Below are 17,169 nucleotides of genomic sequence, written 5' to 3' on the forward strand. Positions count from 1 at the left end.
ATCATAGGCAACGCGCGAATTATTTTTTCGCTTCAGCCGTAGTAATGATAACCGATTTTAGCAAGTTATGAAAACTCAGTAGAATGCCAGTTCCTTTTTCTCTGAGAAGTATGTGGTTGCAGAGCTGCTCTGGCGAATGGTCATCGCGCCAGTGCCATTTTGGAAGGAAACGCCCTTCTGGGAATGCGGAGGGAGAGAGCGTAAGCGCCACCAGCACACCTTTTTAAAGTAACACTCGCAGTGGAGAAATCTTACGCCCTACGTACGGTGAGTGTTGTCCGACGCAGGAACAACGTGGCCTCACATCGGAATAACGTCGGCCCTTTGTTAACGCGAAAGCATTATATACTTCCCACGAGGCAAAAACGCTGGCATTGCCTGCAACCACTGCAACCAAGAATCATCAGCGTCTTTTATGGTTGAGCTGGATCAAGGATGAGTAAGGTTGGTACAAACTACAGCAAGGTGGATTAAGGCGAATTAAAGTGGATTAACGTGAATTAACATGGATTAAACTGGATTAAGGTAGCGTTGTGAAGGAAACGTGGCAATGTATGACGTCACGTATTACGTACGTAAGGTATTATTAGACAATTCATGATGCTTTCGAGGATACTTAAGTGAGTGCAGATTTCTTTTCCTGTTTTGACTGTGCGAAAGGCAAATGGCTGTCCCCCCCTCTCCCCCTTTTTTTAAGCGAACAGCTGTCTTTGGTTCTTTCGCCAGCTTTCCTGGTTAGTGGTGCTTGGACCTTGCGCATGCGCATAGGGTGCGTGTGCGCCAGTTCATTGCTTTGCCTATGGCCAAATGTTGTATCCAAATACATGTTTTTAAGACGTCCTTACAGGCAATCTAAGTTATACAGCGACAGTTGTGCTTGTTAAGGGCTCTCTGTTCTTTACGAAATAACGCAACGAAACAACAAAACACTACCTAAATATCCTCGCTCCGACAAACATACGTCGTCAAACGCTCCATTCCTTCAATAATGAGAAGTAGTTTTCTCGAAGTGCGCGGCTATTCGCTTAACTTGACGATCATCATCAACGGTTCCAGCTCGAATTTTTTCTTCACTAGTACCTTTTTTTTCCTTTTTTCTTCATCTCTCAGTGTCCACGCCAGAAGACACGGCGACCCTGCACTGGATGGATGATCTGGGCAGTCCGCAACGCAACTTCTCGGCTGCCATCCGCCTCCTGGAGGACATTAAGCCTCTGCAGTTCGACCTCAAGGTTCCCGTGGCGCACACGGCCACTGAAGCGTGGATGTTCGGCAAGTTGGCATGTTTACACATGCAGATAGATATAATGAATGAATGAATAGAATTTATTGATAGGAAAGACAGAGAGGTCGACCTGAGCCAGTGCGCTCTAGTCTGCTACTCTGTACTGGGGAAGAGGGAAGGGGAGTGAAAGTATTGGGATGGATGATGATGATAAGAGAAGTGGTGAGTGCTTATGTACATGAGACAGTTGCCTCGCTAGAGCCGCTCGTCGAGCTTGGTGTCCTGCAGGAACTTCAACAATGCTTTTGTGGCACGCATTGAAATTGCAGTGTCAGGCCATGGACCGAGAATAGCTTCCTCCGACAGTAGTTGTCTGCCAACGCTGGCTAGGAAACTCTCTAACGTCCTTCGCTCCAGCATATATGCTGGGCAGTCGCACAGTATGTGTTGCAGTGTTTCGGGCATCTGGCAGTGTACACAATCAGGGCTGTTCGATTGGCCGATGAGGTGTGAGTAGCGACGGGTGAAAGCAACGCCGAGCCGAATCCTGTGTAGCAATGATGTTTTGCTCCGTGTAAGCTTCGGGGGCAAACAGAATTTACCGTCTGGGTCAATCATACGTAAACGTCTGTGAATGTTATCAGAGTGGGCTCTGTAAGCCTTTGTAAGGTCCTGCATGAGTGCCTTGATCATGGAGTTGGTGTCAGGTCGCGAGTAGGCAATCCGTACTTCATCACATGAAGGGGAGGCCGATCTTGCCTCACTGTCAGCGAGTTCATTACCAAAAACACCACAATGGCTAGGCACCCATTGAAAGGTGATCACGTGGCCACTTAACTCGGCACTGTGATAAAGTTCGACGATTTCCAGCACGAGCAGATAGTATGGTCCTTTGTTTAAAAAGTATTTTAGCGCCTGTAGCGCTGATTTGGCATCGCACAATATTGTCCATTTATGGGGTGTCTGCGTTCTCATAAAACGGACAGCCTCCCGTATTCCCGCAAGTTCCGCTGCCGTAGATGTCGATTTGTGGTCTAATCGAAATCGTTGAGTAATTCCAAATTGTGGGATGACAAATGCGGCCGTTGTGGCAGATGGCGTGACCGAACCATCGGTATATACTTCTACAGTCCCACTATATAAAGTAAATATATGGTACAGGGTGAGCTGCTTCAAGCCAATGGAGGAAACGTGAGATTTCTTCCTAATTCCGGGTATCTGAAGCCTCACTAGTGGTCTTGGCAATGTCCATGGAGGTGTCGCGGGGATGTCGGTTACCTGGAATCTTGCAGGCACAATGCTTGCGTGACATGCAATAGCTTTAGAAAAAGCACAGTCAAGGTTGATGCTTGGAAGCGTTGACAGTGGATGGCGTGAGTGTCTGGTTAGCAGGCGAAGATAGGTTCGCACGGGTGCACAAGACCTGTATATCTCGATAGGACAAGCCCGTGCTTCCGCTATTGTGCCCTTAGTTGACGTGCAGCGTGGCAAGCCAAGACATATCCGTAGTGCTTGAGCCTGAAGGCTCTCCAGCGTGCGTATACAAGATGACCCCATGTTAGATAACACAGGCATGCTGTAGCGTATGTAGCCCACAAAAAGTGCCTGGTACACTTGGAGCAAACTTCGCTCAGATGGCCCCCATCTCAGTCCTGATATTACACGAAGAACGTGTATGAAGTTGGACAGTTTAGCCCTAAGCGCAGTAACATGTTTGGTCCAAGAAAGATTGCGGTCTATTATCACGCCAAGAAATCTGTGGTGGGTGACTAAAGGGAGCGCCGTTCCGTCGACAACGATTGGATAATTTGACATCGATTTGCGCGTAAATGCCATGACTGCACACTTAGTAGCTGAGAGTTGCAGGCCTCTACGGCGCAAGTACTTCGCCGTTATGGTAACCGCACGTTGAAGCCTTGCACGCACTTGCGGACGTGTGACCCCAGATGACCAAATACAGATATCATCCGCGTACGTACTGATACGCGCTGTTTCAGGTAGCTCGTCTGCAAGGCCCACCAGTATCATATTGAACAATACTGGGCTAAGGACACCACCCTGCGGAACACCCCTGCGAACTTCATGTCTATCGGTCTCGCCATCCGAAGTGGACATGAAAATGGTGCGGCCACTGAGGTAACTCTGCAGCCACGCACACATCCGGCCACCAACACCTATATCCTCAAGCGCCTGAAGAATCGAATGGTGGAAGACGTTGTCGTAGGCACTTTTGATGTCCAGAAATATTGCGCATATCAGACGACGGCGTCTCTTTTCCTGTTGAACAGAAGATACTAAGTCGATCACACCGTCAATGGATGATCGGCCTCTTCTGAATCCATTGATGAAATCAGGAAGTCCACCACTTTTCTCGAGTAGCCATTCCAGTCTGCTCAGTACCATTCACTCCATCACTTTACCGACACAGCTTGCCAAGGCTATTGGTCGATAATGTGAGAGATCCTGCGGGCATTTCCCAGGTTTTAGCAAAGCCACAAGACGACTGCACTTCCAGTGATTAGGCACAGTTGCTGTGTCCCACGTAGAGTTGTAGAGCGCCAGGAGAATTTCTCGAGCTTCTACTCCAAGATGACAAATCGCGGAGTATGTAATTCCGTCTGGTCCTGGACAAGTTGATCGGCGGGAAGAAGATATTGCAGCGTCGAGCTCGTGCATGGTAAAAGGCGCGTCCAGACGGTGATCACTAGATGACGGGAAAGTCAGTCGTGAATGGGTTGGTATATCGTCCGAGGAGCTCACGAGTAATTTGCAAAAGTCATCGGCGACCTCAACCTCACGCCGGCCTTGCCGTATGGCCACAGCACTGAACGGGTGAAGCTGTTGTGGAGGCGAGCGAAGGCTTCGTACAATTTGCCAAATTCTAGATAGAGGTTTTCTCGGATCCAGAGAGCCACAGAATGATCTCCAGCGTTGTTTGTCAAGCTTGTCAAGGTGGCGCAGGACATGACGCTGAGCCCGGCGTGATGCAGTGACGTCTAATGGTGATTTGGTCCTTCTGTATTTTCGTTCTGCTCGACGCCGTATCGCGCGAAGTCGCTCGTACTGGTCATCAATAGATGATCTAGGTGAAGGTGCACTGAGGTGTTTTGTTGTGTCACGTAAAGTTGCCGCGATGACATCTTCAATATTGGATGGTGCTTGGATGGCTTGACATGCGGTGGTCACAGATTCTCGAAACGCCGGCCAATCGATAGAACGCACAGTGTGCGGAGCTGGGGGATGTAACCATTTCAACTGAACATATGTTGGTAGATGGTCACTTCCATGGGTGTCGAGATCAGTACACCATCGTGTAGCAGACAGCAGGCTTTTTGAAACGAACGCAATGTCAAGACAACTGCTGTAGTAAGAGCCTCGAAGGTATGTTGGCGAGCCATCATTGATCACCATCAAGCCTTGACTAAGCATGAAGTCAGCCAAGTCTCTACCGCGGGCGTTCGTCGAAGCAGAGCCCCACATGGGATGGTGGGCATTGAAGTCACCGATGACTATGTGCGGACCCGGACAAGCTTTCAGTATGGACAGCAAATATGAACAGTCTATGCTCGATCTTGGGGGTATATACCCGCCAATTACTGAGAGTGTGCGCCGCTTGTACTTCAGCGTTATGCAAACGTACTCGTTGGAAGCGTGTGCAGGAATGTCTTTACGAAGGCACGTTAAATTCCGACGGACAAAAGTGAGCACTTTGCTTAAATTGTGATCATTTCTTGACCACAGAGGCACATATCCAGATACGCGTAGTAAAGATGTCATGTTTGGTTCACATATTACAGCCACGGGAAACTGGTATTTGAACATCCACTGCCGAAAGTCTGCGAGGCGGCCTCGTAGGCCTCTGGCATTCCACTGCATTATTGCAGATCTTCGTAATTGGTTTTCAAAAGAGAGCGCCATGATGCCTTATTGTAGAGCCGCAAGGAGCGGTTCCAAAGCATCTAGAACATGTAGCGCGGTCTTAGCAACCGGCGTCTGAAGTCCGCAGAGAAGTGAACGCATCGTAGTTATCAGCTGTTTCAGCACACTTTGTACATTTTCATTTTCCGACTTATCGTTCTCAACCACCCTTGCAGACACATCACCCGGCGCATTTAAGCCTATTTGTTTGGGTGGGAGCGACGGCCAGTCAATGTCAGAGTCGGTCGGCGGAAGCGTCGTTTTATGCAGCGCATGTGTTCCACGTGCTGCTGCCGAAGAAGGCACGTCGGGCCCGCATCTTGATCGCAGAAGCAAACTTGGCAGGCGAGGAGTTTGCCATGCGGTCGATGGTCCATCGGTATGAGAAGTACTCTTGTCTTGCTGTCGTCTGTGTCGCGATCGACGTCTGCGGCGGCGTATCGATGTAGCAGCCTGTCTGTGAGTGGAGTTGTCCCGCACCATCTTTCGAAGCACTGACATTTCGTCCTTGATTTTCTGGCAGTCCTTCGATGTCGCTTCATGTGGACCGGCGCAGTTAGGACATTTTAGGGCAGTAGCATCGCAGCTATCATTTTGATGGGCCCCTCCACACCGTTGGCATGTTACTCCGCCCTTGCAAGCTGCGCTTACGTGTCCTATTTTGAAACACTTCCGACACTGCACCAGTTTTGGCACGTAAGGGCGCACACGGTGTCTTACGTATCCTACTTTTACGTAGTCAGGTAATGCTTCAGAGTCAAAAACTATTTTAATACACCGGGATTGACCGAAGCGGTGAATCTGCACTATTGGTGCGGTGGAATTCAGAAGCCGCTGGAGGTCAGTGTCTGCGATTTCTTTGTCCACGTCAGAAATAACGCCAGTCGAGGTTCCTTTTCCATACGCAAAGAAGGAGCGCACTGGGATGTTTCCTAGTAGTGTGGCAGCCTTTAGCGTATCCAGAATTGTCTTGTTGTTCACGTCCACCGAAAGGATGTTCCTCCGTGCGTTAATTCTGATCTCGGCATGCATACAAATAGTAGGGCGGCATGGACACTTGGATAACGGGTGGTCAGTGGCTGGCGAATGTCAGCTGTTGACGGTGCAGACTTGCATGTTAGCAAAATGGACTCTTGTAGGACCCGAACGTACACGTTCACGATGTCGCTTCACGTGAGCTCCGCTGAAGTGATAAATTTTCTGTATGTTTCTACTTTGCGAGGCCTACACGAAACGAGATTTAATTGTTTTGCCTACTTATTGGAAATTATGTGGAACAATATTAGGGGGGGGTATTTCACGAAATGCGTTACAAGTTCCTTTAAATATAGGGAGGATGCGAAAAATAAATTATTTCCTCTAGATTGCTTTTAACCACGTAGTCATACGTTTGAATATGACTCAATGCAGTAATTAGGGAAGTAATTATATCAATTAGACCAATTAACTTATAAAAAGCTATACGAGGCGATTGATCCAAACGCAGACTAGAAGCGCGGGATTCTAGAAGCTCATAAATGTTTCTCAATGTAGGAACAAGCTGAGATTCCTATTTGTTACAGCGTAACAATCATATGCGTGTATTAAGGGCGGGGCATTAGCACTCTGGGGTTGTTTAGCTTGACTTTCTGCGTGAAATTCACCTAAATTCATTACGTAGTAACAATTAGCAGCGTAAATTTATTTTTAGGTTGGTAGCGGTTACGAACTACTCGGATGCCGTGCTTCAAGTCTTCTGCAGGGATCAATCGCGCACCTATTTTTGTTCAAAAGTTCATTATAGGCTAACTTGCCTAATCACTCGACTAACTACTACATAGAGTCATTTTTTCAATTGTAGGACTCTGTGGTGAAAGCGATCTAGAGGAAACGATTTATTTCGTATTCCATATATTTAGCGATGAATTTCGATGCGTTCCGTGAAACGCCCAGTACAGTATTGTAGCAGTAAGGAGTTCCACCGAAGGAAGAGCTCGCTCTCCACTATTTTAATAACCCCGCGAGAGCGTCCACAAGCAAGTCCATAAGCGCCGTGTCATTGAGCACACCTGTGAAAACAGCGAGGTTATAGGGACATTCGCGGCAGAGCGTCCTAGTGTATGAGCATCCGCAGGAGAGAGAGAGAGATATCAAAGAGAGGAAAGGCATGGAGGTAGCATCCGTAGGCTGTTCCAATGAACCCGCTATAGCCCATCTATCCTTCGGAACCACTTATTGGGAACATCACGTGTCTAGGAAGCCCGTGTGCGAACCTCTGTTCGCATTCGAGGCAGATAAGCATCAGGGGCCACTTGGAGCTGAACGGTATAGCCGTTCGCACGGATGCCCGATTGAACGAAAGTTTATTGGGGAAAAAGGAAGGAGGGTTTAGGGAATAGATGGGCGGAGTCCTCCAGTCCAGGCACCCGCTCGCTATAGCCGCGGCGCTGGACCTGATCCAGGAAAACCAGCTGCTCCTCCAGGTTCGAACTGGACAGTTGTGCCATCCGTGTCTGGAATTTTCTGCACGCTTAATTGTGTGTCAAGTGGCCGTGGTTTTTGTATGCGACCCCAAGATACATGATGTAAAGCGGGCTACCCTCGCACCACGGTCATCTAACCTTAGGGCACCGGTCAGGAAACAGTGCGTTTAATCTTTTCAGGTGCGGAAAAACACCCGTCTCTATTTTTAAATGCGTAAGCATTTCTATGCTTGCGCAATGAGGAAAACCGTCCTTCCGCCCCTCCATCCGTCCGTCCGTCCGTCACGCAAGACGATCACTTTCAAGATGGGGTCCACAGCAGCGAACGAATTGACCTTCGTGCTGCCGCTCGCTTCAACGCGAACTAAGCGGCGAAAACGCAATGGGCACGAAGCTATCAGCACTCGGTGCTCTCTCTCTCCATCGCAGATCAGTTTCAAGATGGAGCCTGCGCGGCCGCTCCATACGCAGCCGCCGCCGGAGTACTGTTGATCACGCTTCATAATGGTTCGACGCGGATGGATGATGCGCTAAAGAGCGGTAACGGCTTATTATGATCGGAACGTCAACTAGCCCACCTGGCACCGCCACACGCAGTAGTTTTCTTGCGTCGTAGATTCACCTTGCGCCTCTGTCTGCAACAGTTCGTGTCACCGCAGCTCTGTCACTTACACTGGTCGGAGCAAGTTTCATAACAATGATAATGACGCTGGGCTGCGTGCAGATGAGCAAGCGGCGCAATGCTTACGCATACTTATGTTGAATTCCAATGGCGGAGTCGGAGCAGCCGACGGACTCCGCGAGCGAGCACTCGACTCTGGCGTGGAGCAACGCCTCCAAATTCGCGAGTGGAACACAACCTGCGCCGCCGGAGCAAGGCGGAAGCGGGGCTTCTATCGCCGAGTTACCCAGGATGCCTTGCGTGTTGTTATTTCCTTCCGCTGTTTGCTCCCAGCACCGCCGCACCGGTCACTTGTCTCTTCAGCGCCATTCACCTGTTTTGTTTTTTGTTTTTTCTTAAGTGCCAAATGGATATCTCGTCAAGCGTGCAGCAGCTTTTGCTTCCTCGCGAGTCGTGACCGGTGGCGCCTCCCAGCAGACAAACGTGGTGAACGAAATACGTCACGCAGAGTTCCGGTCCACTCCGCCGATTTTGGCGGAGCATCTTTTTCTGCTCCACGGAGTGAGTCCCGCTCTGAATCCCCTCCGACTCTCTCATTGGAACACCTTACTCCCACCCTCACTCTGTCATTGGAACAAACTTGCTCCGAAACGAGCAGAAAAACTTGCTCCGACTCCGCCAATGGAATTCAACATTAGACAACTCCCAGAGTAGCTTCTGCGTAACTTTTTTAAGACCTATCGCGTCCCGCCCGCTTAGCCCTCTGTGGGGAGGGGCGTATTTTCGACTGTCGAGACGGTGGTGAGCTAGAATTTCCCTAACGCGTTTGAGGGTTTCTGCCGAATTAGTCTCTGCGTCTGTCTGCTGAAAGGGTGGTACCGAGTTCGGGTTTTCGGCAACCGCTGGGTGGGTCGTAACCTCTAGCTAGTGCGTTCGCCCGTTCGCTCTCCTCCAGACCCGCGTGTCCCGGGCTCCAAACCAGTCTGTGGTTGCGTGCGGGTGTGTGTGTGTGTTGACAAATTTCTGCACGTCACAGGATGCCGCGCGCTCAGAGACGGCAGGCTTCCCGCGAGTCCGAGATTATTGTCGATCTCCTGCCCTCGAGCTCGCTGCTGCGTATTGCCGGTTCTGTTGCCGTGGCTACACACTTTAATTACGCTGTACTAAGTCGCCAACATCCTCGAGCTCTCCATCCATTGCGTATCCATGCTCCTTAGTTATAGCTACTTCCGAACTTTAGCCGCCGATTTATTTTGATCAATGTTGCCGAGTCATTCTTCAAAACTAGTTTTACTCTGCACTTCTCTGACTTCAGACAAGGCCCAACCCACGTCCTCTTGCACTGAATCATTTGCGGTTTTCCCATGGGCTGCCGAAGCCAAACAGTCCACCGATCGTTCGTTAACTTCCAACCTCGTCAATATATCCAATTTTAGGCACAGAATGGCATTAGTAGACAGGAAATTAGGCGTTCTCTAGCGGGCGCTCATGCCCACGAGGTAGCGTGAGGCAAAGCGGCGGAAATATTGATGAACGCAGATGCTATTGTCGTCGCAAGCCTATTTTCTAAGTTCGTCGCGCAACCGGCCTTCCGACTACTGGTCGATGCTTACAAAACACTGCGGCGCAGCTGAACGTGTAGGAGCACGCTCCCAAGAACACGCAAATGACTCGGGGGCCTGACCGATACACGGCGGCAAATAGCGACCAATTGTTTCTCGGTATGCCGCTCCGGTTGACGTAGTACGGGAGAACGAGTTCTACAACGACGATCAATATGTCGTTCCCTGAATGCCTCGCGCAAATCGACGCCTCAAAGGCTGTTTTCCATGGCAGTGACGACAATGATTGGTTCACTCGCTATACAAGGAGTAAGGTGGCCTGATAAGCCTAATTACGCACGAGCGCCCGTTCGGCTACGATTTGGCCTTTCCTGATGACTTCCTGGGCGCGTGACGGGTATTGTCCTTCTGTCGGTTCGTTCGTTACTGCCCTATCTTCCCCTGCATGCACACTCGCTTTCCAGGAATTAAAAAAAAATAAGGAAAGAATGCGAAAACACTAATAATAATTTTGAAGTATAAAATAGGTGCTAGCTGAAATCCCCGAGAAACTCTTTCTGCTAAAAATATGCTGGGAAACCGTGGCTTTTGTCGAGCACTCTGACATTCGTCCATCGAGCCTTTCATTATTTTTAAAAAAATCTATATTGCTGTTTCATTTTATCGAATAACTGAATACTATGCCAGAGATAGCAGAGTATCGGTGGTGTCGAAATTGACAATTCTATATGCGTACATTAGGTGATGAGAAAAACAATCCTCAATTCAGAAATCAAAAGCCCTTACCTACAGTAGGCGTGAAATGTTTACGTACCACGAGCTCCGGCTGCCGAAAGGTCGAATTCCCGTGCAGGTATGTAGTGGCTGTTGTCACTAATCTGCGGCAGCATTACACTCGTACGTTGTTCGCATATATGTTGGGTATGCAAATAGGAAACTTCGTACTCAGGTTGCGTAAACAGTATTCGTCTTTACTTTAGAAACGAGCGAATCGTAGTGCGCACCGGGAACAAGGACTTGAGAAGGCACAAAAGAATACACGCACACGTAGCGCCGCCATGTTGGCGCTACAAAGAACGTGGGCCACGTCGCCATTCTCGTTTACTTTAAATCCCGTATGGTATGAAGAACTTTATGTTCTGAGGGATCAGTCTGGGACTGATGCGGGCCGCTCCCACGTCGGTACAGAGAGGCCGAGCCCCTCTGCCGCCACACGGGCCCTCTGGACAGCCCTGAGTTGGTCCGCCAGCACTTCACTGTGCAGCATCCGCTGCCACCACTGTTCACCTCGAGAACCATCACCGGTCAACGCCAAGAAGCGCCACAGCATGTGTTCTAAATCGAGCAAACCCCCACACTTACTACAATAGACTGTGATCTCTCTCACTTTTTATGCCTATTGTACATGAATCATCGTTTTGTATGAGCGTTTTCTCTTAACCTCAATGAACGCAATCGCAGTGATATCACGACGTAACACGAAGTCTGATATATCTTAAGTAGTGCCTTTCAAGTAGTTGAAAAAGAATCAGAGGGGAAGGCTACATATAAGCATACGTAACTATTCTGAAAGTGAACGTTTCTGTATTTTTAAAGCAATTTACCGCTCCCTTTGCCGCTTTTCGTGTAAGCCTTCTATGCCTTACTTCTTTCTTTACATTTTCTTTAGGGAGGGGAGAGAGAATGTTTCGAGCGGAAGAACAGCAGGAAGCGCTTGGCGAAAGTTGGCTGGGACGCACGATATATATATATATATATATATATATATATATATATATATATATATATATATATATATATATATATATATATATATATATTTATATATAATGAAGGAAATGAGTACGACGTACGTTAAATAAGCACAGTATATCTAACTGACGTTTCGGCTGGTGGACCAGCCTTTGTTAAAGTCTGGTCCACCAGCCGAAACGTCAGTCAAATATGCTTTGCTTATTCAACGTACCGTCGTACTCTTTTTCTTCATTTTACTACCGGGGCCAGCGTGATTTCCTCAGCCACGACTATATATGTGTGCAGATACAGGAATGTATGTTGATGGTGCGTCGACGACGGCATCACCGTCACGGCTTGACAACGACGGTATGACAGAGGGAATGACGCAGCTGGAACGATGACGATGGAATGACGACAACGTGATCGCGAATTTGTAGTGACGACTACGATATGGCGGCGACAGCGTGACGATAAAAAATTGGAGGATGCTTAAGCTTCGCCTTCAAGAGTGGAACGCGACAGCGTTCCCGTTGACCCGCCAAGGGGTGTAAGACAATGGGCTACGGCGCAGCAACTGCGCGCCCCGCATCGGACGCGGTGAGCGTCGAGCAACGCAGCGTTCGGCGCGGCAACGAAATGTGCGCCTGAGCAAGCGACGCACGCCTGAGCCTTAGAAACAGCTAGTTTCTAAGGCAACACCGCATTAACTAGAGGCGTTTTTGTACCGCTTTGAAGCATCGAACTCGTGGCTGAGTGATAGCATCTCCGTCTCACACTCCGGAGACCCTGGTTCGATTCCCACCCAGCCCATCTTGCAAGTTGTTTTTTATTCATGAAGTGCCTGCTGGGATTTATCGCTCACGGCCAACGCCGCCGACACCGACGCCGACGACACCGGCGTTTCTGCGACACGAGCTCCTTAACGCTGTCGCGTTAAAACCGTGACGACCATCGGATGACGACGGTGGAATCGCTACTGAAAAGTGACGATGATGTAACAGCCACAACGGCGACTCTGACGTCGACGCAATGAGGACAATGGCGCGACGACGACGGAAAGACGAGCACTTGCTGACGACGAAGTAACGCCGATGACCACGTGACGATGACAGCTCAAGGATGGCGACGGAATAATGAGGATGACATGACAACGACGGAATGATGACAACGGCAAGAAGGCGGTTAATTGACCCGACAAACTGAAACAACGGCGTGTTGTTGTTGGGACTCAAATCTGCACTTACAGGCCTCTATTCGCAATATATCCGGCGCTTCTTCCTCTTTTTTTCTTTCGCACTTGTTTCGGAATCGATCAAATGTATAAAACTGCAACCACGAGCCAGCAAAGGTGAAAATGACACGATGACGACGTGCGATGGCAACATAACTTTCAGTATGACCCACGCATTTGTCGAAACAGCTTTTCGGCAGTACAGCAACAGCATCAGCGGGAAAGTCTATGTAAAGGTTAAGGAAAGCTTCGTTTTCGAAAAACAACGTTCGCTCAAGCCTTGTATGCATCAGAGCGTCATCTCACTCGTTGCAAAATCATTTAGATTACTATTATTTCAATGTTTTTAAGAGAGAGAGAAAAGGATGCATAGAAACGCAGGGAAGTTAATGAGAGATATCTTTTTTTCACATTCTCACATAAAACTAATGTACTATTAATGACTGAACCCCTTCCCCACAAAGAACCAAGCAGCCACAAATAGCTGCCACGAATAGCCATAACATGGTGGTCTCTAACGTGCGACAATCTATTCTGTCGCAGCAAACACAAGTATTCTGCTTCCTTCTTTGGCGTTATGCGGTTTTCCTCACACGCGAGTGCAGACTGGCGTTCGCAGGTGCCAGTGAAGACACGCTTGCCGTCACCGATGGCACCTGCGAACGGAAATTGGCGATATTTACCATGGGCATCTTGCTCGACATCCATCTTAGTCTAGCAGGTTAGAGAGTAGGAATCTTGGACTTCTTAGCAAACTTCACGGAGATCACAAAACGGGTACTCAGCGCAAATACCACTTTCGCCAGAAGCTGCGATCTTTTATCTTCCGATTAGCCCAGTCTCTACCTTATGAGAGCAAAAAAAGTTCAGCTACGCGCACACTGCACTGGCATGCACTTTTATTGAAGTATGAGCAAACGCTGGGGCTTCATCTCTGCGGGCGATAAACCGCGGGTGGCTGCCGCTCTGCAATCGTTTTAGCATCGCCATCCAGTTGTGCCATCGTCTTCGTTCCGGCTCCGTCATTCCCTTAGTCGCACCGTCGTGGTCACACCATCGCCGGCACTTCAGCATCGACGTAATGATGTCACGCGGTAGTCGCAGTATCGTCGTCACTCCATGCGTCGTTATACCACGGTAGTCATGTCCATAGAGTTTCTCACTACATTACCTAGAGGGAAATCTGGCGCTGCTGCGCTGTGGTATGCATGGGAATGCCGGTATATTGTGGATTCGGATTGGCATCGTTCTCGTAGAGACAGGACACCTTGAAGACGCGCCTGGCAAGTACCGTTCCGTCTGTCACAATGATTCATTTTCTACTAGAACAGCACGCGAAAAGCTGTTTTGGCTTTATTATTACGCGAAAACATGTTTTGTTTAACTATGAGAACTTGTTATTGTGTGTACAGCTACATGTTACGTAAAAAGTATCAGCGAGCCGCTAAAGTTGGAGGACAGACGACAAGGTTCGCGCTCGCTTTGAAACAGTTTGTCGTCTGTTATTGCTTTTCTTCACTTGGTCGTGCATTGTAGGTGAGTAAAGATGTAATATGCGTAAATGGAAACATTTTATGAAGATTTTACTTTGAGAACGCGTTATTTGTGTAGCCAAATCCACGTTTTAGACGAAGCCTCTTACAACATCAGCCAACACGAGCCTCGCAGACACACATACCGTCATTCCCATGGTGGCACGGTGCCCCCCTAAGAAACTCCCATAGGCGGTGGCGCCAGATTACCCTCTAGGTGTTATAGTGAGAAACTCCATGGTCATGTCATTGTCATCCTTGCGTCGTCTTCGTGCCATCCTCATCGTTCTGTGGTCGTCATTCTTCGCGGTGATTCCACCGTGTCACGTCACTGTCGCTGCAAGTCGTGGTCGTCATTCGGTCGTCGTCGTTCCAGCACCGACATTTTTTTCGCTGGAGATTCCAATGTCGCTAGGCCGTCGCGTTAACTTCTACATATAAATATACAACTTAAGACTTCTTTTTTTTTTGTCGGCAGCGAGAATCTGCGCGCGTTCACTTTCTGTAAGCACGTTGTTGCAATGCAACGCGCCTAGCGTCTCAAATGATGACTTGCACGAGTTTATTCCGTATTTTGAGGATCGCGTCCGTAGCCGAATAACAATCTAGTTAATGATCGGTATTTCGATCTAATACAGAACGAGACCGTTTTTTTTTCTCGCGAGACTGTGGCGTATGTATGTAGTACGTACGCGGCTCACGAGCCGCAGTGAGAAAGAATGTTTCGGTTCAATGCATGTGTTTGCCTGCCTGAGTATTAAATGTGCATGCGTAACTAAACCTTGTAGCTTGCAGGCGGCTGCAGTCTTTTTCCCGTGCAGTATAAAGGGAAAAGGCGTTCGTGGTCTGATGTTTAGAGCATCGAACTTCTGTGCTTGTGGGCCAAGGTTCAAAACCGGACATCGGACATTTTTATTTAGGTACTAAATGCCTAGCGGCAACTAGCGACATCTATAGTGCCCCGAGGCTACCATAAACGAATTGAAACATCCAAACCGCAACGTGCGGAGAAGAATACCGGAGAAAAGTATCGCTTTAAGACGAATGGAAATAGACGGCACCACAGGGTTAGTATTCCATAATTGAAAATCTACTTCTCGCGAAACATGCAAGGCTGGAAGTAGCCTCACGAAGATATGTGAACACCTGTCAATGGCTCAGGCAACTAAATCTTCATAATATTTAAGAGCGCATCAAGTTAACTCCCTCCCTCGTAAGGCGGTCACATTTCATCACCATCATTCTTTCTTTCTGACCCCTTCCGATTTCCAGCGCACTATTCGTTCATACGACTTCCTAAGGGTATGTCAGCAAATGGAGAGCAATACTATAGAACAAAAATTGTGAGGCAAGACATAGAAAAAGGAACAGGGAGGGTGCTGGTCTCTCTGTGTCTTGCTTCACGATTTCTTCTAGTTATCTCTCCGTTTGCTGGCGGCATACCCCCAGGAAGTACCGCGTACCAACTCGACCAACAAGCAACCATTACGTTCATACGACTTTCACTTCGTTCAGCGCTTCGCTTTCGTCCGATTACACCACTTTTTTTAGAGCTGTTTCATGCTCGCCACGTGACACTTTCACTGTCCCCCCAATGCTCGCAGAGAACTACACGTACCTGTACGCCAACTTCACCTTCGTGCGCCGCCTGACGGCGTCCATCGTGAACACGTACATCCCGAGCGGGCTCGTGGTGAGCCTGTCGTGGCTGACCTTCTGGCTGGACGTGTCGGCCGTGCCGGCCAGGATCACGCTGGGCGTCACCTCCATCCTGACGCTGGCCACGCAGGTGGTGCAGTCGCGCAGCTCGCTGCCGCCCGTCGACTACCTGAAGGCCGTCGACGTGTGGCTCTTCGTGTGCCTCGTCATGGTGTTCGCCTCGCTGCTCGAGTACGCCGTCGCCTACAACTTGGAGAAGATCCTGGCACTGGTAACGGACCGGCTTCCTAAACAAAGAGAGTTATATAGAGAGAGTTATAGAGAGATAAGAGAGAGTTATAAAGAGAGTTATAAGAGAGATATAGAGAGATATAGAGAAATATAAAGCGAGTTCTATAGCCGTACGCAGGGTTTAACAAAATCAATAGGCCGTCTGCCGCAGAATGTCGCTGCAGTGTAACCGCATATAGTGAACTTCCGGCTATAGCGAAGAGAAGCGCCGGTCTTTTGCACTTTTTCCTCTGACATGGAGAATGTGGATACACCGAAGAAAAATACATTTCGTTGTTATAAGAGAAACGACGTGGATAGTCTGTTCCATCAAAGAAACCGTATATAGTCAAATCCAATGACCTCCTCACGACAACGGACTTCCTAAAAAACAAAAAAGAACTGAGAGTTCTGTAGCCGTACGCAGGCTTTAACAAAATCAGTAGATAATGTGCCGCAGAATGTTGCTACAGTGTAGCCGCATATAGTGAACTTACGGCTATAGTGAAGAGAAGCGCCGGTCTTTGCACTTTTTCCTCTGATATAGAGAATGTGGACACACCGAAGGAAAATACATTTCGTTATTATATGAGAAACGACGTGGATAGTCTGTTCCATCAAAGAAACCGTATATAGTCAAATCCCATGACCTCTTCACGACAACGGATTAAACAATTGCCGCACTCATCATTGTTTCAGCGCACTGTTTTAGCAACTACGCCTATTGGTGCTTGAGTTGGCCACCCCGAATTCCTATCAGGGTGGTCGCCATGCTTACCTATCACAGAAACAGTGGCATCATCAATACTTGTAATGATAGCAGCCTGCGAATCTGCATTTTAATAACGAACAAGTTTACGCTATTTTGATTATATATGCAACAATTGCGCCTAGTTGTTGCATTTTGACAGAAAGTCAAAATGGTGAAACATGGCTATAATGAAGGTACTG

The 17,169-nt window shown here is 48.5% G+C and overlaps 1 protein-coding gene across 1 annotated transcript in view; it reads left to right on the plus strand.

Annotated features, from left to right (window-relative positions):
* Positions 1 to 17,169, plus strand: part of LOC139049135 (gamma-aminobutyric acid receptor subunit rho-1-like) — a 36,891-nt gene that overhangs the window by 15,003 nt on the left and 4,719 nt on the right. Inside the window, exons 6-7 of the mRNA XM_070524365.1 lie at positions 1,111 to 1,272; positions 15,894 to 16,219. Of these exons, the coding sequence (XP_070380466.1) occupies positions 1,111 to 1,272; positions 15,894 to 16,219 (488 nt within the window). The remainder of the gene's footprint in view (positions 1 to 1,110; positions 1,273 to 15,893; positions 16,220 to 17,169) is intronic.

The sequence above is a fragment of the Dermacentor albipictus genome, chromosome 8, assembly GCF_038994185.2.
Source record: "Dermacentor albipictus isolate Rhodes 1998 colony chromosome 8, USDA_Dalb.pri_finalv2, whole genome shotgun sequence".
Taxonomy (NCBI): Eukaryota; Metazoa; Arthropoda; class Arachnida; order Ixodida; family Ixodidae; genus Dermacentor; species Dermacentor albipictus.